This window comes from Camelina sativa, chromosome 11, assembly GCF_030686135.1.
Source record: "Camelina sativa cultivar CO46 ecotype springtype chromosome 11, ASM3068613v1".
Classification (NCBI taxonomy): Eukaryota; Viridiplantae; Streptophyta; class Magnoliopsida; order Brassicales; family Brassicaceae; genus Camelina; species Camelina sativa.
This window is the reverse complement of record NC_141890.1, coordinates 1,193,924-1,213,821: the sequence shown is the minus strand read 5'-3', so window position 1 is coordinate 1,213,821 and position 19,898 is coordinate 1,193,924. Positions and strand designations below refer to the sequence as shown.

Here is a 19,898-nt window from a genome sequence, read left to right as displayed (position 1 = left end):
AAAGTGATTGTGCATCTGTTTCTGTCAGTCGCAATAGAGTCTTAAAGTACAACGGTTTAGCGAGTATCTTACATTAATTTTAGAATTTTACAAATTTGAGTACAAAAAATATCAACTTATACATTTCTACTTATATGTGACATCTAATATTTACTAAATTTCTATAATCACATAAATAAAACACCAAATTAGACAATTATGTTTATATCCTCCAACACATGTATTAGAATTACATGTGTTTAATTAAGTTAAAGTAGTGAAGGTTGTATATATTTACAAAAACATATAAAAATTATTATGTTTGATATTTTATCAAAACTAAACTCTTAAATGAGAGTATACATGATCAAAGGGTCATGTCTAATATGTTTTTGGTTATAAAATCTTAACACAAAATTATACTAATATTTTATTGTCACAAAGACGTCACAAATTGAGACTATATTGTGACTGAACTTATATTTTGCGACTGTTTTGTCACTATTTAGATTGTGCATGTCAACAAATTGAGACGTGTAGGTGTCTGGGTTTATAATTTGCGACTGTTCTGCCACTAAGTATAGTTTTTGTTTAATGTTTACGACAGTCACAAAGTAGTCTTAAAGTACCACTACTTTCTTACGGATTAAAATTTCCCCAAATTTTAGTGAAAATTATTAGCGGTAATTATTCCCCCGAGTTTAATTATTCCCCCCCCCATCAAATTGAACACTCTTAGTAACACTCTTAGTAAATATCGAAACCCTCATAATTTCCCGAAACCCTCTTTTTTCTTTTCTCTCTGTCTTTTCGTTTTCTAATCTACTGAAATTCCGACTTCTTCTCCGACTTCTTCTCCGACTTCTGTTCCGATGAAATCCGGCGGTGGTGGTCGTGGATCTGGCGGTGGTGGTCGTAGATCTGGCGGTGGTGGTCATGGATCTGGCGGCGTTGCGAGACGAAGTAGAGATGTCGCTTCGTCGTCTCACTCCTCTAACCCTTCCTCTCACAACGAAAATTCTTCACACTCCCAACAATCTCAACCGTCGCTTCCATCTCGGTATACGCAAGCATCATTTCCCCAGTATCCTCGAGAAGCTTCTCCTCAGCCACAACAACCAGGCTTTCAACAACAGCTCCACTCCCAGATGCAGCAGCCACCACCACCGCATGCTCATGTTCCGGTGTATCAACAGGTGGCTCCTCAGAATCCGGGATACAACCAGCCGCTTCACAATGGTGGATATCAACCACCGCTTCACCATCCGGCTTATCCACCGCCGCTTCAGGATCTGGGGTTTCTGCCGCCGAATCCTCAGAATCCGGTGTATCAACCGCTGGCTCCTCCGAATCAAGGATTCCAACCGCCGCCGCCTCCGAATCAGGACGGTCAAGAGCATCCACCACCGGCTCAGAATCAAGACTTCCAACAGCAACTGGATGAGTTGCTTGCACTTCCTGGTCGACACCATCTCCCGATATTGAGTCCGCATCCCATCCCCGACACTCAAAGCATATGGTAAAATATTTTTTTCTTTTATTTTATCATTTGATTATTATTTTGATAAATAAGTAAAATATTTATCATTTGATTATCATTTTATCATTTGGTAAAATATTTTTTTCTTTTATTTTATAATTTGATTATCGCATTGCTCCCATTTGAATAACGCTTTGTGTGTTGTGTTATCGTTTAGATAAAATAAGTAGATTATTGTTTGGTTCAGTTTCTTATTGTTTTCAAAGTTTGGTTCGTTTTCTTAGTTGTTTTCAAAGTTTCTAAATTGTTTTCAAAGTTTGTTGTGTTGTGTTGTATTGTGTTGTGAAGTTTAGTTCAATTTCCATTAGATTATTGTGTTGTGATCCATTCGCTTATGTTTGATGGCTTATATTTTATAACTTAACACTCTCATATTTATGTAACAGGTTTGGACGAGACAAAGGAAAGCTATCTCGTGTTATTTCTGGGATTTTAAGGAGAAAGTTCGATGGTCCATACTTCAGCTGGAAGGTTACGCCATTACACATACGGGAGAGATATTTTAGATCCTTTACGGTAATGAGTTTCTTTTTAGACACAGTTTCTTTTTTTACTAAACTAAGTCAATGAGTTTGTCTTTTGTTTACTTACTTGACACTTACTTTACATTGTTGTACTGTGTAGAGGAAATACAATTGGGATGTTGCGATTACTGAGCTTGTGAGAGAAGGATTTGTGAAGATAGCGAAAAACAGAATGAAAGGAATTGTAAGTCAAGCAAAGACGTATGATGAGCCACCGATTTGGATCAATCCTACACTTTGGAAACAAATGTGGGAGCATTGGGACACACCTGAAGCTAAGGAGAAGAGCTCTAATGCATCCCAAGCCCGTAATTCTGATCGTGACGGTCTTGGAATCCACAAACATCTATCCAGCCAGAAATCTTACTTGCGAATTCAACAAGAGTTGGTAAATGCTCTAAACTAACTCTAATTATTTCATTTAAATATTTCAGTATCCACAATTAACATTTTTCTATCCATTGTAGGAAGAAAAGTTGGGACGTCCTGTCTCGCTTGGAGAGGTGTTTGTCGCAACACATACAAAGGCAGATGGAAGTTTTTATTCAGAAGGCCAAACAAGTTGTGGAGACATATGAGAAGAACATAGAGGAGGTAATGTCTCAAATGGAGTCTGATGTTACAGACCACTCCTCGCCAGATTCTCCTCATGCAACCCTCCTCCCCATTCAAGAAAAAGATGACATTTTCTTAAAGGTAATTTCCAGTACAATTGTCTTTGTTGTGCCTATCATAATTGTCTTATTTTGCTAAGCTAAGTATCTGATTTTGATTGATGCTTAAGAATCCTTGATATTGATATACTTTTGATTGATGCTTGAGAATACTCGATGTTGATTATCTGGGTTTGTGTGATATTTCTATCTGGGTTTGTGTGATATTTCTGTTTGTTATGTTTGTTTTGTGAATGATCATCTCTTCTTTTGTCTTAGTGTACTGTAACGAATGCCAAGGGAACCCCCTTTGGACTTGGAAGTCTCTCGGAGATAATCACCAAAGGGAAAAGAAAGGCTACTTATCCAAGCTCTAGTCCAGATTCGCTGTTAGAGATTCAAGAACAACTCCAGGTTGCTCGTCGTAAGCTCGCTGATCAAGATGAAGAAAATGCTCGACGTGCCAGAGAAGATGCTAGACGTGATGAGGAGCAACGTGACGCTCAAAACCGCATTGCAACCTTGGAGATGCTCGTATCCTACTTGAAGACTAGTGATCCGGGGGTTGCAGAATTCTTGTCTACTCAACCACCAGCCAATGCGCCATTAACCACAGCAGCACCAGCAACCAACATCACTCCAGCCACTGCGACCAATGTCAACCAACCTGCAACAACCACTTCAGGAGCTAGTTCACCATCTACTTCACCTGCGACTGCACCAACCACTTCACCTTTGTCAGTATCATCCTCTCATGCTTAACAAACTAATTCTATCTCTTTTAAGCCTCTATAACTATTTTTTGGATTGTGTAGTAGTGTTTCTAGATCCTTAGCCTAAAACTATTTTCTGTATATGATCGTTGAATGATTTGTATGTTTTTTGTTAAGATCATTCAAATCAGGATTTTAATTTAAATTCAGGTTTTTTTTTTCAAAATTTATTGTATACTGTCCCAAATTACTAGGTATATTTTCACTGATTTGCGACCATTTATAATTTAAATAAACACAAACAAAGTACCAAATTTGTTGTGTATATGTCAAGATTTTGGGACTAAAAAAACTTAGTCTTCAGTCCGTCACAAACAATTCTGACTCCTTTGCGACTATCTTGTGACTAAACAGCGACTATTTTAGGACCAAAATTCAGATTTTTAAAGTTTACTGTGGTATTAAGTCAGTCTTCCAAACGTAGCTAATTTGTGACTACCATGTCGTCTGAAAGAAGTCGTCTATTACGACTGCCAAAGCGAGTCACTATACTGTCGTTAATTACGACGGTATATTCCGGTCTGTCCGTAGTCGCCAATTACGACTGCGCCAGTGAGTCACTATAGAGTCGTTCATTACGACGGTACGTTTCGGTCTGTCCGTAGTCGCTAATTAACGACCATAACCCTTGTCTCCAATGCGTCGCAAATAAGGGACTGGTTTGCGACCAAAACAATTTGCGACCAAATATTTGCGACCAAATATAACAGTCCTTCAATAGTTGCACATACCGACTTAGCGACTGATTTGAGACGATTCCAGTAGTCCCAAACGCCGTGTTTTCGTGTAGTGGCCTTGTCCATCTACACACACAAGTTACACATATGTGGATTCAAGAAAATGTTACTTTCTACGATAAATCAAAGGAGATTAGAGGTTGTATGTGTACCTTTTTAAGGCCAGGAACTAGAGCGGAAAGAGCTACAAATCTTTGAGTAAGCTTCTCTCTGCGTTTTCTTTCGGCGATTATGTGATCTTGAGCATTGGATTGGCTTCTAGGCAAAGGTTGAGTCCTCTTGGCCCCTTTTTGAATAATCGGCTCACTGTTCCGGTGTGGTGGCACTTCAGCCTCTACTTTGGGGCTAAAGATTGAGTTGGGAGAGTACTCATGATCCATAACATTTGAACCAGCATTTCCAAAAGAGAGAATTCTTGAGGAAGGCTGGTGATGAAGATGAGGCTTTGAATTAGGAGGAAGAGAAGAAGAATGTGGCGGTGGCAATTGTGGTAATATGTAAGTAGTCTTGAGGATCTTTGATGGTTTCATTTCGATCAAATCATCATCATAAGAAGGATCAATGTTAGTCGGAAAAGAGTGTGGAAGGGTGTATTGAGCTTCATGGACCTCTCCCACTATTGAGTTCATGTGAAATTGTTGAACAATGCTATTTTCTTCTATTTCCTGTATATATCATCACAAAAAAAATAAAAAAGTGAAAAAGACAGTACCAGATGAGTAGATGACAATATAGTATATGATTGAGATCGAAAAATATACACACATATAAGTTTATATGTGTATATACATACCTGGTCAGAGAACCATCTTGTGGATAACATGTTCATCGCTGTTGCTTCTTTTTTTTTTTTTTTTTTTTGTGCGCAAATGATGAAGTTGCTTCTTATAATCTGATAATGGTTAAACTAAGCAAAAGGATAGTGAATAATTTGTACAAGAAATTGTATTTAACCAAAATCAAATTAAAGAAGGTAAACGGGTAAATCTGGAGTATGTAGTAGGGTTGTTCATATACATGATTTGACATATACAACCCAAGATCAAGAAACTTTATTAGTAAGTTGTAATTTATGTTTCTTGAATTCTAAAGAAATCTTATATATTGGTGTAGCCCTAGAAAATCCAGAGAAGATTTGTACCCAAAGAAAGGAAAAAATTGGAGAAAGTTGGAACTGAACTCACCTTCTTCTTGGAAAGAGAGAGAGAGAGAGAGAGAGAGAGAGAGAGAGAGAGAGAGAGAGAGAGAGAGATTGGGATTTGTGTGTGAGAATAGTCGAATGTATATATATATATATGGACACACAAGTATGGAGTAATTTATACGTGTGAAAAGCAACAAGCCAATAACTCTACTACATATAAAATTTAGTCTCAAGAGTAATAATATTCCATTTTCTCCCAGTTTTTGGTGTCAAAACTAATAATGCATAGATATTTTTAGTATTTGTCAATATATGATATATCACGTATGCTAAGCAGGTCAATAACAACGGCATCAGTACGTAGTGATATATATACACAAAATATCGATAATTCATAATTCGTCGTCTGAGACCATTTAAGAAGAAAAAAAAATGGCTCAACTGGGTTGAATATATACAATTTTAACATAACTAATAACAAATCATCGATTTGGTTGATTTCAATTTATCTAACTAACCAATGAATGTAACCTTCTTTTTTGATAAAAACATAAAACAAAAATTATTATCTATCGGAAATAAAAATCATATATCATACTATATAGTATAGTGACGTCGTCACTATATCACCACATAAATACAAACATGGACGCAAAGTGTATGCTGTTAAAATGAATTAAAAAAAAAAAGAAGAAACTACAAAGAACGAGAGAAGGCATTAGTAAAAAAACCTTCATGATTCATTTTCCTTTTTTCAAACATGTTTTAGTTTTAGAGAAATTTTCAAAAATAGTCAAGAGGACAAGGAAACTTTCCATAATGAAATGGTGGGTCCAAGAATATAGTCTATAAGTTTATAAACCAATGTTTGTTAGTTTTATACTTTTGTTATGTATAAAACAAAAGATCTCCCGAAGATTTTATGGTATTTATTTTAATGGTATCGGTTAGGCCATTGTTAGGACATTTAAATATTTCCATTTGGTTTGTTTTTCAAAAAGAGTGAAGAAAATTTTAGACGCAATTAAGGAAGCAAGGTTAATTTTCAAGGTAATATCAATATGATTGAATTGATTGGTGTAAAGCGTTAAACTAATATTTGTATCAATATCATCACCAAGACTGTCTATGCTGCAGATAAGACGCGATGGGTGTATAAATTAAACCTCAAAACATCTATATTTAAAAATGTCATTAATATCTACGACACTCAAAATAATTCAAAATAATTTGACACTAAGGTAATTTCTTAGTTCGACACTTTCGTGGGCGGTGGTGGGACTCATGTGCCTTGTGTCTTGTGCAAACGTGCTGTTCTGAATATAGTAAAAACCTACTAAAAAGGTTAGCACTCATGTAAATGAAATTCAAGATGATCAATCAAAACTATTGAACTTCATAGAAATCCTAAAGGTAGGCAAACAAAACGCACGTGGGCTATTATAATCTAATACTAATTGAAATAAAAGCCAGTTCACTTACAGCTAATCTCTCTTTTTTCCTCCACTACTACGACGCCCCATGATAGAAGCATCTCGGCTCCTGCAAACAAAATTTAGTAGTATTTGCATAAACTTTAATATAATAATTAGTATTATTCCTTTTCAAAAGCTCCAAGTACAATAGACATGATTAGGAGGACGCAGATGAGAGCCAGGAGATTCATTTTGTGAACTAGTATACCATGAACTAGATTCAGATTCAGTTCATTGTTTTTGTTTTGTTCAATGTAAAGCCCTTTCAGCCATTACCAAACCAACTGTACTTTGGCCGATTAAGAAAATAAAAATTAATATTTACTGTTCTACATAAACAAATTTATACACTAATTTATACTATTATTCTTTTGAAAGCTCCACGTGCATTATAATAGATTAGGGTAAAATTTAAATGAATATCTCAAGATCTAAAATACTGAATACTTATATATAATTTCCTCGATCCGTATCATTGGTTAACGCGAGAGCATAATTAATTAGTTTTGAAGTCAAAACCCTAATTGAAACAAAAGAGAACAAACAGATACAAACAAATTGGTAGTATAGAATCCAACAGAGAAACCTTTATTATAAGCTGTTGGCATATGTCATGTAATTAAGAAACCTTCTAGTGACACTAATTGACATTTTTCTATTATTTTCTTTCTCTGGAGTTACATGTTGGTTGATGGATTTAAAGCATATATTGACCTTATAATTGATGGATTCGCTGTAGATTTGCTATGGATTTGATAACACTGTTTCATCCTAATCCTAACTCTTTTGACCTAATCAAACTTGAAGTCATGAACCAAACGAAGACTTGAAAACTCTGTTATAGCATTCAACAGAGTCGATAACCAGGGGGGAAATCATACCAAAGCGATTGGTTTAGAAGGCAATGCCACTGCCAAATAAAGAAAACAGAAAACTCTTTCTTGCGTAGAACTCTATATTTAATCTGATTATTAACAGCATCGGAGGAAAAAAAAAAGTAATTTTGAGCTCACTTCAATGGTGTTTCTTTAGAGGCAATGGGTTCCACTTCCATCTGAGACCTTGAGAGTTCCATACAAACCTTTCTCTGTTTTACAATGTGTTGTCTAGGATTTAGATGTCACTGTCTTTCTGAGAAAGGACCAAAGCTGCAAACAGAATTTTGGTAAAAACAGAGTCAGATTAATAAGACAAAACAAAACCAGACAATACAACTTAGTGACTATGAGGTTGGGGCAACAGTAGTGAGATTCCGCTTAGCATCTTCTTTCCTGGAAGATAACTTGTCAATTTGTCATAGCAAGTGCGTGCCTACAATTGTCAAAAGATGTTAATTCAAATAGGTGTAATTCATTAACATAATAAAAACATGGTTAAAGATACACAACAAGCAATGTCAAAAATAAATCGATCTGCTTTAGGAAAACCTACAAAATTAGGGTTTTAAATTCAACATCTTTGCTCTGTATTCCGAGTAATCTGAGTCCGTGGATATAAGCAAAGGATATTTGAAAACCAGATATGCAGAGTTTTGATATTGGTTACGTGACTTGTGTAAGAAGAAGCTTTATGAAAAGAAGGTTAGTGTAGTCTTTTGGATCTTGTTCATCAAAGAGGGTGACTTTGGTTCTTATCTTGAACCTTGGGCCTCTCTAGAATAACAGTAGAGAAGAGACAAATCATACATCCACCAAGTCTAATACAAAGGAGCTATGCAGAGCACAATGTTCGATAAACAGATTTAAGGGTTTGATAATTGCCAGATACATGAGTCATCAAATCATAACGCATTTATTTTTTATTTTTGTAGACTGTAGTAGTAGATAGATGACTTAAGTTTTGCTCTGGAATTTTTTTCCCCAAACGGAAGTGAGAAATCATGGAAACTTAAAAACCAAAGACAGTAAAAAAAAAAAAAAAAGGAAACTTTGAAACCCAAACGGTCAAAACAATTAATAAGTAAATTATATTAAAAAAGGAAACTTTGATGAAACCCTAAGTCTATAAATATATGGATTAGTCACTCGCGTCTCTTCTATTTTTCTGATCGTGTTTTTAGTAACACCTGATCACCAAACCAGAGAAATCAATCACATGCTCTGTTTTTTTTCAAGCATTCTCTTCTTCTTTGATTCCTTCTTCCTCTGCTTCTCTTTCGTCTTTGGCTCCAACGCTTTATTATTCTCTTGTGAGTTGTGTGCCGTTTTGCTCTTTCTTCGCTAACAAGAACCGATGATCCCTTCGTTTACAAAATCTCTCTTCTTCGCCAACGAGAAATCGTCGTCTACGATCACGTCGAACGGGATCATAATTACCAGCGATCTCTTCTTCTTCGGTTCGTCGTGACGTCTGTGGTGTCTAAGAAAGTCTATGAAGAATATACTGAGGAGGTGCGTCCTACATCGTCGACGGAGATGAGACTAAACAGACGCACGATTGATTGTGAAGGTGGGTGGATCTGCGAGTGTCTACGTTTGCCCATGACGGTTTAGCGATCCATGTTCAAAGCCCAACAACAACTCTCCCGGCCCATTAAAAGCAAGGTCAGTTTCTCTCTCTCTTTTTCAATTTAGAAAATTAATAAGTTTTAAAAATTTTAAAAACCTTTAACTTTTTTTCTTGCTGATTTTTAAAGTTTTTGTTTTAATTTTTTTGAAAAAATCTTTTTTACTGTTTTAATAGTAGAAACTTGAATAATAAATTTACAATATAATGTGGAAACTAACCAATATAAATTTATATTGTAGATATAATGTAAACAATATAAACAATATAATGTAGAAATTTACAATATAAATTTATATTGTAGATTTTGCATTGAAGTTTCTAATTTTTTAAAAAAAAAAATATATATATATATATATATATTTAAGTTTTTTTCATTTAAAAAAAAAGTCTTCTTTTAAATTAAATTTTCTTGCTTAAATAATAGTAAATTGTATAATGAATGTAATGAGTTATACCAACAACAAGATTGTGAAGATGGATGGATCTGCGAGTGTCTACGTTTGCCCGGTGGTGGAGACTAGCGATCCATGTTCAAAGCCCAACAACAACTTTCCCAGCCTATTAAAATCAAGGTCAGTTTCTTTCTCTCTTTTTTTAATTTAGAAAATTAATAAGTTTTTAAATTTTAAAAGCCTTTTAACTTTTTTTCTTGCTGATTTTCAAAGTTTTTGTTTTATTTTTTTTTTTAAAAAAAAAAACCTTTTTACTGTTTTAATAGTAGAAACTTGAATAATAAATTTACAATATAATGTGAGAACTAACCGGATTTTGAATCCTGTCATTTGACCTAGTCAGTTGATCGTTAGAGATTTCATAAATTCAACTTGTTTTTGCATTGTTGGGTAGATTTTGCATTTAAGTTTCTAATATCTTTTAAAATATATTCTTTCATGGATTTAAAAAAAAAAATCATTTTAAAAGCTCTTCTTTTAAAATCAATTTTTCTTGCTTTAAAATTTTCGTGATTTTAAATAATAGTAAATTGTATAATAAATAATAGTAAATTTAATGAGTTATAGTAAACAACAAGATTGTGAAGATGGAGATGAGTCGGATGACCAAAAAGACGCAAAATTGTGAAGGTGGATGGATCTGCGGGTGTCTATGTTTGCCCGTGACGCTGGTGGAAATTAGTGATCCATGTTCAAAGACCGATGATTTCTTGCGAGTTTTGATGTCCGTTTTTCTTTTATTACTTGGAGAATTAACATAATAAATGATGATAGATAATACATAACAGGGTAATCAAATTACATATATATTATGGTAAATTATATTCATATATCTCCACCACAATTTGAAATTTCTTTTTTTTCAAGACCACTTCATATCAAATTTTCTATTCTCTTTGACACAACAAAAACACAAGTTTCATTTATTCTTCATAACAATAGTTTTCTCGTTCTTTTCGATTTCTAGAAGATGGGACCAGCGGCGAGAATCTCCTCAGTGAGCTTACCATCCACACCCATCTTATGGTTAGCAAAAACCTCGAAGTTCTTCTTGAACAGACCTCCCAGTTTCACCAATGTTTCCTTGTGTGCCTTCTTATCCGACCACTGCATTTTTTCATAAATCCCAAAATCAACAAATATGTATGGTTCATCATCATGACATCATCACTTACTTGACCATTACTATTGAATATTAGAGATTTGCAGAAACTTACGGCGTTGATAGGGTCCAAGATGTCTGATGGTATACCTTCGATCTCAGTTGGGATTTCAAATCCAAAGATTTCGGTTTTCTTGTAGTTTGCCTTCAACAGGCTTCCCGAATGGATTGCATCAATGATCTTCCTAGTGTATGCCAGCTTGATTCTGTTTCCAACACCATAGCTGCAAAAAGAAAACGTAAACAGGTCATGTTTTATATCCTACAAACACGCGCAACCAGGCAGTTTTGTATTATGTCTCGGTTTCTATACCTGCCACCAGACCAACCAGTGTTCACGAGCCAAGCAGTAGCACCTTGTGACTTCATCTTCTCAGCTAACATAGCTGCATACTTTGTTGGATGCAACATTATGAAAGCTGCACCAAAGCAAGCTGAGAATGTTGCTGTTGGCTCCTTAATGCCGTCCTCTGTGCCAGCAACCTATATATATGTTGCACAACTTTGCTTTAAGGTTTCTATAAAGACTAATCCAAAGGAAAAATAGAGACTTTTCTTTGGTTCATACCAGAGCAGTGTAGCCACTGATAAAGTGGTACATGGTTTGTGCCAGATTCAGCTTGCTCACTGGTGGGAGAACACCAAAGGCATCACAAGCCAGAAGTATCACATTTTTCGGGTGTGGACCAACACAAGGTATTTTCGCATTCGGAATGAACTCAATCGGGTACGCAGCACGTGTGTTCTCTGCAACCAAGGAGAACGGACTATGAACATTCTGTTTATGGTAGGGAAGAAGAGAGACCAAAAGAAATAACAATTCTTTTTTACCTGTAACAGATTTATCAGTGTAATCCACTTCTCTCGTGTGCTCATCAAACACAACATTTTCCAAAACTGCAACGCAATGAAAACCTTAAAGTTAATATCAACTGCTTTGACTTCTTTTCTCTCAAGAAAATTCATCTTTCTACCTGTTCCAAACTTGATGGCGTTCCAGATATCAGGCTCCTTCTCCCTCGAAAGATCAACACATTTAGCATAGCATCCACCCTCAATGTTCGAAACACCAGTCTCAGTCCAACAATGCTCATCATCTCCAATCAGATACCTGTTGTGATCCGTAGACAACGTCGTCTTTCCGGTACCTAAACTCAACATATATAGAAAACACATAATAAAAAAGTCATCAATCTCAATTCACAACAAAGAGGCAAGCAGTTTTTCTAGTCAGTTCATGTCGTATCAAAAGATGGGTTTTGGTTATAACATAATCAGATAACTAATTTACTATACCTGAAAGTCCAAAGAAGAGAGCAACATCTCCATCTTTTCCCATGTTGCAACCAGAATGAAGGGAGAGAATCCGACGCTTAGGCATAAGGTAATGCATAACACTGAAAAGACCCTTCTTCATTTCCCCGGCATACTGAGTGCCAAGAATAACCATTTCCCTCCTAGCCAGATTAAGGTCCACGCTAGTAGACGAAGTCATGTAATGAGTGTAACGGTTACACGGAAACTGTCCAGCATTGTATATAGTAAAGTCCGGAGTACCAAAGCTCTCAAGCTCCTCCTGAGTTGGTCGAATACACCTGCCAGCCCACACTCAACAAGTTACCAATTTTGTTGGCTAATTTGGTACAATAATTGTGATATACAAGGACACTTTTTTACTTACATGTTGTGCATAAACAGTGAATGGTAAGCTCTAGCTGAGACAATCCTAACTTTGATTCTGTTCTCCGGATCCCAGTTCAAGTACTGATCATTTACAAAGACCTAAAATAAAACCAAAACAAAAACATCAAATTCATATTGTAACTTAGATCCAAGTTGTACACTGACTAAAGTTTTCAAATTTATACCTTATCCAAGGAGTTCAAGTAATCAACAGCTCTTTCTCTGTTCACCATGAACGTATGCTCATCCATCTCAATGTTCGGCGAACCCCTAATACAAAAATCAAAAACCAAATCAGTAAACAAATTAAAACATAGTATATAATAAACCCCAGAAACAATCGAAATCGAGATAAGGAATACTCACTTTCCCCACCAAAGCTCATCCTCAGTAGTAGCATCTCTAACAACACGCTTATCCCTTGGAGCACGACCAGTCTTAGCACCAGAAAGCGTCGCCAAAGCTCCATTAGAAGTGATAAACGAACCTTTCTCATACTTGATCGCTTGCTCGTAAAGCTCTACAAACCAAAAACAACAACAACAACAAATCAGAAACCAATCTAATCAAGTTTGGGTTTTTTTTTATTAAAAAACAAAATCACCTGCAGGGGAAAGGTTGTAGAGGACGTGTGTAAACTTCAAGGAGCTATCACTAACGGCACCAGTAGCCGGAGAGAAAATAGAATGATGTTGGCCGTGAGCGTACGCCGGAGTAGTTGAACCGTCGGCCTTCTTCTCCGCCGGATCTCCTCTCACCACCTTTGGTCCTGACTCTCTCGTTAACGACGCTAACGATGCACTGTTTTTGTTTAATCACATCCCAACATTATTATATTATTTTCCACGTGTCATTTTATTCCACGTGTTATGTCCATTTAAATTATTAATTTGTCCAAAAAATTAATGATATTGCAGAATTAAAGGAAGAAAGAAAGTGTAATTCATAATTTCCCAAGTTTAGTGTATGTCACGTTTGAAATATTTAATATATACTTAGCTAAATTACTAAAACTTGTAGCAGACATATATATTTCTATATTACGTGTGAAATAATCTTATACTATGTATGTGAATGATGATGTTATGTTATATGGAACCTGATAGATTGAAGCTGAATCTTCTGGCGCTCCTCCTCGGAAACAGCGGCGAAAGCGGCGGCGCCTCCTTGGTTGATCGGTGTGGTAGGAGCAGAACGTTTCTTTTGTAACGAATGAAGCTCATCAATGGTCGATACATTCACCGTCGGACCACTATCGTCATGGCATACTCCTCCGTTACCTCTCTTTGCTGCTCCGGTCGTTATCTTCGGCATCACTGGTCCTTTCGGGAAACTAAATCCTCCGTCACCGTTTGTAGCATTTCCGTTACCGCCTGACATCTTTTTTCACCGTTTCCTGTAATTATTACCACCACAACACGAAAACAGAGTTATACGCAAAGTTCATCGTGATCATTTCACTAGAGATATTGAAATCATCGACGACGCTTAATATTTACCGGACAGAGAGAGAGAGAGAGAGAGAGATCAAGAAACAAGAAGACTGAGAAAGAGATTAATGATCGGAGGAGAAGATCATTTAAAGGGATGCCTGATGATACAAAACAAAAACGATGCGAAGAATGTGAAGAGAAGAAGGCAGAGTTCGTGGGGTTTTTAAAGGTTAGAGATTTTTTAAACCATGGTTAGTATTTAACCGGAGAGCTTTAACCATGGTTAAGATCTATATCTATCTTTCCTAGGAGGAACCTCACTTTTTTTTATGTATTTTTTTCTCTATTAACATCATAACCGCAGGTCTGATAAAAGATGACTATACCATTTAAGATATGTCCCCACACGATAATGTAAAATAATTTATTTTGTAAATTTTTGTATTTTTGTAAGAACATATTTCTGTGTTTTTTTTTTGTTTGTTTGAAAAACTCGATAGCTCGGCTACGTACGGCTATGGTATGAAATTCAACTTTTAATTTTGAGAAATCAAGGATAAGATTTGACTTTTTTTAACTAGTATTAAAGCAAATTAATTAAATTATATAAATTAGTTCAGATGGGAAATAAATTCTTAAGAAAAATAAACGAAAGAAATCAAGTGTGTAGTGTGAGCCAACTTGCGTTTTTTTATATTCAACTTGATATCGGTGAGTTTGCAAAATGGTAAATGATTTTTACGATTTTGACCATCGACGTCTCAATCATGTACCGGTGAGTTGCATAATGGTAAAATCATTTTCGCAAGTGCCATATAAATCAAGATGTTTGACGGTGATCAAACTTTACTACAAATTTACTTTTGTTCGGTGATCAAACTTTATTACAAATTTACTTTTCCTTTTACTAATTGTTACTATGTGTTTATTATTGAAAAAAAATTTGCTGATCAAAACAGTTTTAACATTTATGGAAGATGTGTATGTACCACTTGTGAAGGAGTTTTTTTTTTTTGAAATGCGTTTGATCGTTTAGGCATATCGAAAAAGATAGACATAGAGCTCCGATTTTATTTTAGGAGATGGGCACGCATCTCAAAGCAAGTGGATTCGTGAGAGGACACGCAAGGAAGGAAGTTGAACATATATATCATACCCACAGACACGTACGTATACTAATTTATACTACTAATAATCAAGTACTACACACAACCCACCATATTACTGTATGAATCAGGAAATTACAACAATGGAACGTTACGAACATGAACATGATGATTGTTATATATATTCACACAATTACAAGTACGTACCTTCTTCACGTGTTGTTTCAGAATTAATTGTTTATGTTCATCACTTGATTTTTGTAATTGGTTTATCAATAATTAGATGGATACAAGTGACCAGCTTTCTGAGCGCAAAAGCGAGGGAGAATAATTTTATCAGAGACTCTGCAATTTGCATGCAAGCATGGGTGCAGGATAATGAAGACAACAATAACAAAACTAACGTGTAAGTGTGTAACAATAATTATAAAAAGAAAACTGAGGCAAGAATCTACGGTTCAAAATCTTGATATGATTAAGAAGGTGCACAAGTCATAAAGCACCACGTACTATATCAATCCATCATGCACAAAGTCTCACGGGATTTGCAATTTGATCACAAATTAAAGATGTGTTTATTACAACTCATTCAAACATGTATGTATATCTTATAAATTCACCGGACTCATTTTTTTGGGTTTAAATCTGAGTGTTATATTTTAGATCAAAATTCGAATTTTTTAGTATTCTGTCCTTTTTTATAATAATATTTTTTAATTAACAAGCAATTGACAATATTAGCCCTATATAAACTGAAAATTAATTTTATCTAACTTTAAAAGTCCGGACCCTATCGGCTGATTGACTTTAATTATGATTGGTTTAAGAGTTTCGAAAAATCAAAGAAGCAAAAATTAAAGTCTTTCGTTGAAGTTTAGCTTATTTTGGAATAAGAGTTTTTTTTTTTTTTTTTTTGTTGGAGAAAAAAGTCTTTACGTTGGCACATATATTATCGCGATGGAGAGAGATCACCACTCACGGGAGAGAGTACCCATGAAAATTTCATGACAATGTCAATATATTTTTGGGTTGTCGGTCTAGGCCGTGACTGATAGATGTTCACATCAATGACCCAAATTCCAAAAAGATGAATTAATTTGTGTTTATTAACTAACCAAAACAATCTCTCTATCGTTTTTTCTTAGTAGTATAAATACTAATTTCTCTGACCACGAATAAATCATATCATCGTTTCAACCATTTTTTAGATATTAAGATCATACGATTTCTATCGGATAAACCATTTTAAAACAAAACACTATCTCTTCTTAAAAATGGAAGCCAACACTGTATATTAAACATGTGCAAGGGAGTGTACTTCGAAATTTACTTTTTGAAAGTTCATTGGTTCTTACTCTTATTAATTGCGTACGTAGTTACATTCCCATTACAGATTCCAATTTTGTCTCTTTGTGGGGGAGGCCGATTCACTCTTCTCTCTTTTTCTTTTCTCGGATATCTCAATTTTCACAGTTCACTTCACAAAGATAGTTTTCTACTGACGTCATAATTGAAACGCACTATTCGTTTATGTGCGGGTTGCTCCTACTTTAGTATATATAAAAAAAACAATCACGCGAGTTTATATAGAGTCTGCGTGTGTATATATATATATACACATATATATATATATATATATATATATCAAAATATATGATTTGATAATAGCAAAAGAATAGTATATGATTTTCTAATTTTGTCTAATTATATAGATTTTAACACAAATTTTTTCCATGTTAGATTTCTAAATTATATGAAAAGTTTTGTGGTTCCTACATACTACTTTGCTATTTAAATGGTTTGATAAAACATTACTATACACACTTTTAATAAGTGTTAATAGCGATATTTATAAACTAAACGAAAATTCAAAACCAATCGGTTATTAAATACGAATTTCAAGTCCCTATCACGAAAGTTGCAATTATCATTTGAATTGGACGTTTTTGTAAATTATTATTATGTTGGTCCATCAGCTTTTGGACTTATTTGTAAACCAAAGCATTGGATCTCAGTTTTGACTATAATTGGGCCTTTAAAGTAGATAATGGGCTTTAAGTTCAGAAGACCCCAAATATCACAAAGAGCTGGAAATCGTCTGTAGTAAACTCCACACAACATTTTTACCAATCCAACGGCTGAGATTAGTTCTTTCACAATTAACACGTGATGGTTTCTCCGTGATTGGTAAGGATAATAATAATCTCTGAAAGAGTGTGTGTGATGAGAAGGAAGAAAGTAAGAAAATAAAGAACCCAAAAAAAAAAAAAAAGACAAGAAAATCACGAAATCTGTTTTTTTTTTTTTTTTCCTCTTTTGTTCATCGGTTCGTGTTTTAATTTGATTCACCTACTTCATCTTCTTCTTTACCTCTCTCTTGATTTCAGGTACGATTCACTTGTTTTGTTTGTGTATTGTAATAATAATAATAGTCTTTGTTTCATTTTCTGGATTTCGTTTTTGTTCTGTCTTTGATAGATTGAAAACTGCTCAAGATCTTTGATTTATGGAATTTGTTTTTGTCTGATCTGTTTATTCTAGAATCAATCGTAACTCTTTGGTATGATTCTTCCTTCCTTCAATTGAGTTGAATACATAAATAAAAAAACGTAACTTTGGATCCTCTGTTTTTTGAAGTTATGGATTCTTAAGATTTGATCGATCTTTTAATGTATTGGTTTGATTTTGAATCACTTTTAGAAACTTTTGAGATCTGTAGTCTTTGATGCTTTGCTTACTCACATTCATTTATATAAGAAAGTGTCTATTTTTGGTTGATACTGAGGTATTGACTTTGAGGATTTCACCAATGTCTCTCAGGTTTGTTTATTCTTATTTCGAGTGATTTGATTATCTGATAATGGAGCTAAAGAGCATTAAGGATGCGTTTGATCGTGTTGCCACCAAGCAGAAACTCTCTTATAGCAAAACCAATGAGATTGTTCACTTGCTGTCTCAAGAAATCGACAAGGCCCTGAGTGTAATAAAGGAGACACCGTCTGATGATACTGTGCTTGATCATAGATCTATTATCTCTGATGTGAAGAGAGTGTTTGTGGAGATTTCTCCAATCACTCAACTTGAAGCTGCTGAGAAAGAACTACACGTGGCTCTCACCAAGTACCCCAAGGTTCTCGAGAAGCAACTGAATCCAGACATATCAAAGGCTTACAGAAACAACGCAGAGTTCGATTCTCACATCGTAAACCAGATCATCGCCAACTTTTTCTACCGTCAAGGGATGTTCGACATCGGTGACTGTTTCGTTGCTGAAACTGGCGACGAATGTTCCACAAGACAATCTTTTGTGGAAATGTATCAGATATTAGAAGCTATGAAGAGACGAGATCTTGAACCAGCTCTTAACTGGGCATTTTTAAACTCGGACAAGCTAAAGCAGGCAAGGTCTGATCTCGAGATGAAGCTACATAGTCTACACTTTTTGGAGATAGCACAAGGGAAAAACTCCAAAGAAGCTATCAACTACGCGAGAAAACATATCGCCACATTTGCTGATAGCTGCCTACCTGAGATCCAGAAGCTCATGTGTTCTCTTTTATGGAACAGGAAACTCGATAAGTCACCCTACTCCGAGTTTCTCTCCCCAGCTCTATGGAACAACGCAGTCAAAGAGCTGACACGGCAGTACTGCAACCTAGTAGGTGAATCATCTGAAAGCGCGGTGAGTATAACTTTAGCAGCGGGTACACAAACGTTACCAGTACTATTGAAATACATGAACGTGATGGCGAACAAGAAGCTTGATTGGCAAAACATGGAACAACTTCCTGTAGATGCACAACTGTCAGAGGAGTTTCAGTTCCATTCGGTGTTTGTCTGTCCAGTATCTAAGGAACAGTCAAGTGATGAGAATCCTCCAATGATGATGTCTTGTGGACATGTGCTTTGCAAGCAGACGATCAACAAAATGTCAAAGAATGGCTCTAAGTCTTCTTTCAAGTGTCCTTATTGCCCGACTGATGTCGACATCTCAAGGTGCAGGCAGTTGCACTTTTAATACGAAAAGCTCGGGGGGTAAAAAATGTATGACCGGTAAAACAGGAACCAAAGTTCTGAATCGGTGTCAAAATGTAACCTTTTGTTATGTTTCTTTTCAGCAAGTTTTTTTTAAAGATGGGGGCTTTTGTGTACAAAGATGGGGAGGTTTTAGATGATTGGACATCCCATAAGAATGTGTTTTATTTTTTTTGTGTTGCTGTTTGTTTGTTAAAACTTTCTGAATATAGAAATTCTTTTAAATTGCAAAACTAGTTTAGAAGTTTTGTTATTATACACTTTGATCACGTTTACTACACATATGTCCAAAGTATATTTTGTAACTGGAATCACATCCAATAATAGATAAAAGCCTACATCAAACAAATCACAGAAACAGGGTCTCTTCTAATTTACACATCATCATCACACCAATTTGTTTTTTACTATTTTTTAAAAAAATTATTGATTGTAATTTTATATTTAATTTATTATTAGTCGGTTATAAAATAAGTAGTATTTATCAAAACAATTATATTTACTGGCATTGCATCCTCCGTATTTGCCTCTTTCGATTTGCAGGACTTTAGTACTTCTTCAGCTGTACGTATTAGAGAGCCTTCGACATTTTACAAATTGGAGTTTAATTATCTCAGCTTCCAGTTTTTAGAATATGTGCCTGAGGCTGAAGGGGACGGGGAGCTATTAGGAATATAGTTCAAATGTATATCAT

General features: G+C 35.2%; 3 protein-coding genes and 1 pseudogene across 7 annotated transcripts; 2 read left to right on the top strand and 2 right to left on the bottom strand.

The window, feature by feature from the left end:
- Window positions 1-717: 717 nt before the first annotated feature.
- Window positions 718-3,395, top strand: LOC147933520 (uncharacterized; annotated as a pseudogene). Its single transcript, XR_015573178.1, has 5 exons — window positions 718-1,498; window positions 1,906-2,035; window positions 2,144-2,431; window positions 2,511-2,739; window positions 2,976-3,395. The product of XR_015573178.1 is annotated as an uncharacterized LOC147933520 (transcript).
- On the bottom strand, window positions 2,816-5,458 carry LOC147933519 (transcription factor bHLH25-like). Of its 2 annotated transcripts, XM_087475680.1 has the most exons (4): window positions 5,000-5,458; window positions 4,359-4,871; window positions 4,201-4,272; window positions 2,816-3,411 (listed from the first exon to the last, which is right to left on the bottom strand). In XM_087475680.1, the coding sequence occupies exons 1-4, from the start codon at window positions 5,033-5,035 to the stop codon at window positions 3,397-3,399; spliced, it is 636 nt and encodes a 211-aa protein (XP_087331806.1). In that variant the 5' UTR covers window positions 5,036-5,458; the 3' UTR covers window positions 2,816-3,396. The 2 variants fall into 2 exon arrangements, with proteins under 2 accessions (XP_087331806.1, XP_087331805.1); XM_087475679.1 differs by lacking the exon at window positions 2,816-3,411 and having other exon boundaries at window positions 3,717-4,272.
- A 5,178-nt stretch (window positions 5,459-10,636) lies between these two features.
- LOC104720971 (phosphoenolpyruvate carboxykinase (ATP) 1-like) lies at window positions 10,637-14,430 on the bottom strand. 2 transcript variants are annotated; one of them, XM_010438871.3, is made up of 13 exons: window positions 14,130-14,430; window positions 13,730-14,026; window positions 13,235-13,431; window positions 12,997-13,150; window positions 12,816-12,900; window positions 12,629-12,729; window positions 12,244-12,542; window positions 11,922-12,095; window positions 11,779-11,844; window positions 11,516-11,694; window positions 11,261-11,430; window positions 11,003-11,171; window positions 10,637-10,892 (listed from the first exon to the last, which is right to left on the bottom strand). In XM_010438871.3, exons 2-13 carry the CDS (start codon window positions 14,008-14,010, stop codon window positions 10,749-10,751), a joined length of 2,019 nt encoding a protein of 672 aa, XP_010437173.1. In that variant the 5' UTR covers window positions 14,011-14,026; window positions 14,130-14,430; the 3' UTR covers window positions 10,637-10,748. The 2 variants fall into 2 exon arrangements, with proteins under 2 accessions (XP_010437173.1, XP_010437174.1); XM_010438872.3 differs by having other exon boundaries at window positions 11,038-11,171; window positions 14,130-14,265.
- A 2,915-nt stretch (window positions 14,431-17,345) lies between these two features.
- On the top strand, window positions 17,346-19,437 carry LOC104720970 (protein RMD5 homolog). 2 transcript variants are annotated; one of them, XM_010438870.3, is made up of 2 exons: window positions 17,346-17,556; window positions 17,990-19,437. In XM_010438870.3, exon 2 carries the CDS (start codon window positions 18,030-18,032, stop codon window positions 19,185-19,187), a length of 1,158 nt encoding a protein of 385 aa, XP_010437172.1. In that variant the 5' UTR covers window positions 17,346-17,556; window positions 17,990-18,029; the 3' UTR covers window positions 19,188-19,437. The 2 variants fall into 2 exon arrangements, with proteins under 2 accessions (XP_010437172.1, XP_087327722.1); XM_087471596.1 differs by lacking the exon at window positions 17,346-17,556 and adding an exon at window positions 17,559-17,729.
- Window positions 19,438-19,898: the final 461 nt, after the last annotated feature.

Excerpts from the sequence above, each read along its gene's own strand:
- LOC104720970 (XM_010438870.3), top strand. The coding sequence starts at position 18,030 with ATGGAGCTAAAGAGCATTAAGGATGCGTTTGATCGTGTTGCCACCAAG.
- LOC104720971 (XM_010438871.3), bottom strand. The coding sequence starts at position 14,010 with ATGTCAGGCGGTAACGGAAATGCTACAAACGGTGACGGAGGATTTAGT. Across the intron at positions 12,543-12,628 it reads TCACTGTTTATGCACAACAT|GTGTATTCGACCAACTCAGG; the intron begins GTAAGTAAAAAA and ends GTGGGCTGGCAG. Across the intron at positions 11,172-11,260 it reads ACTGGTTGGTCTGGTGGCAG|CTATGGTGTTGGAAACAGAA; the intron begins GTATAGAAACCG and ends TTCTTTTTGCAG.
- LOC147933519 (XM_087475679.1), bottom strand. The coding sequence starts at position 5,035 with ATGAACATGTTATCCACAAGATGGTTCTCTGACCAG. Across the intron at positions 4,872-4,999 it reads CAAGATGGTTCTCTGACCAG|GAAATAGAAGAAAATAGCAT; the intron begins GTATGTATATAC and ends TGATATATACAG. Across the intron at positions 4,273-4,358 it reads TAGTTCCTGGCCTTAAAAAG|ATGGACAAGGCCACTACACG; the intron begins GTACACATACAA and ends TTGTGTGTGTAG.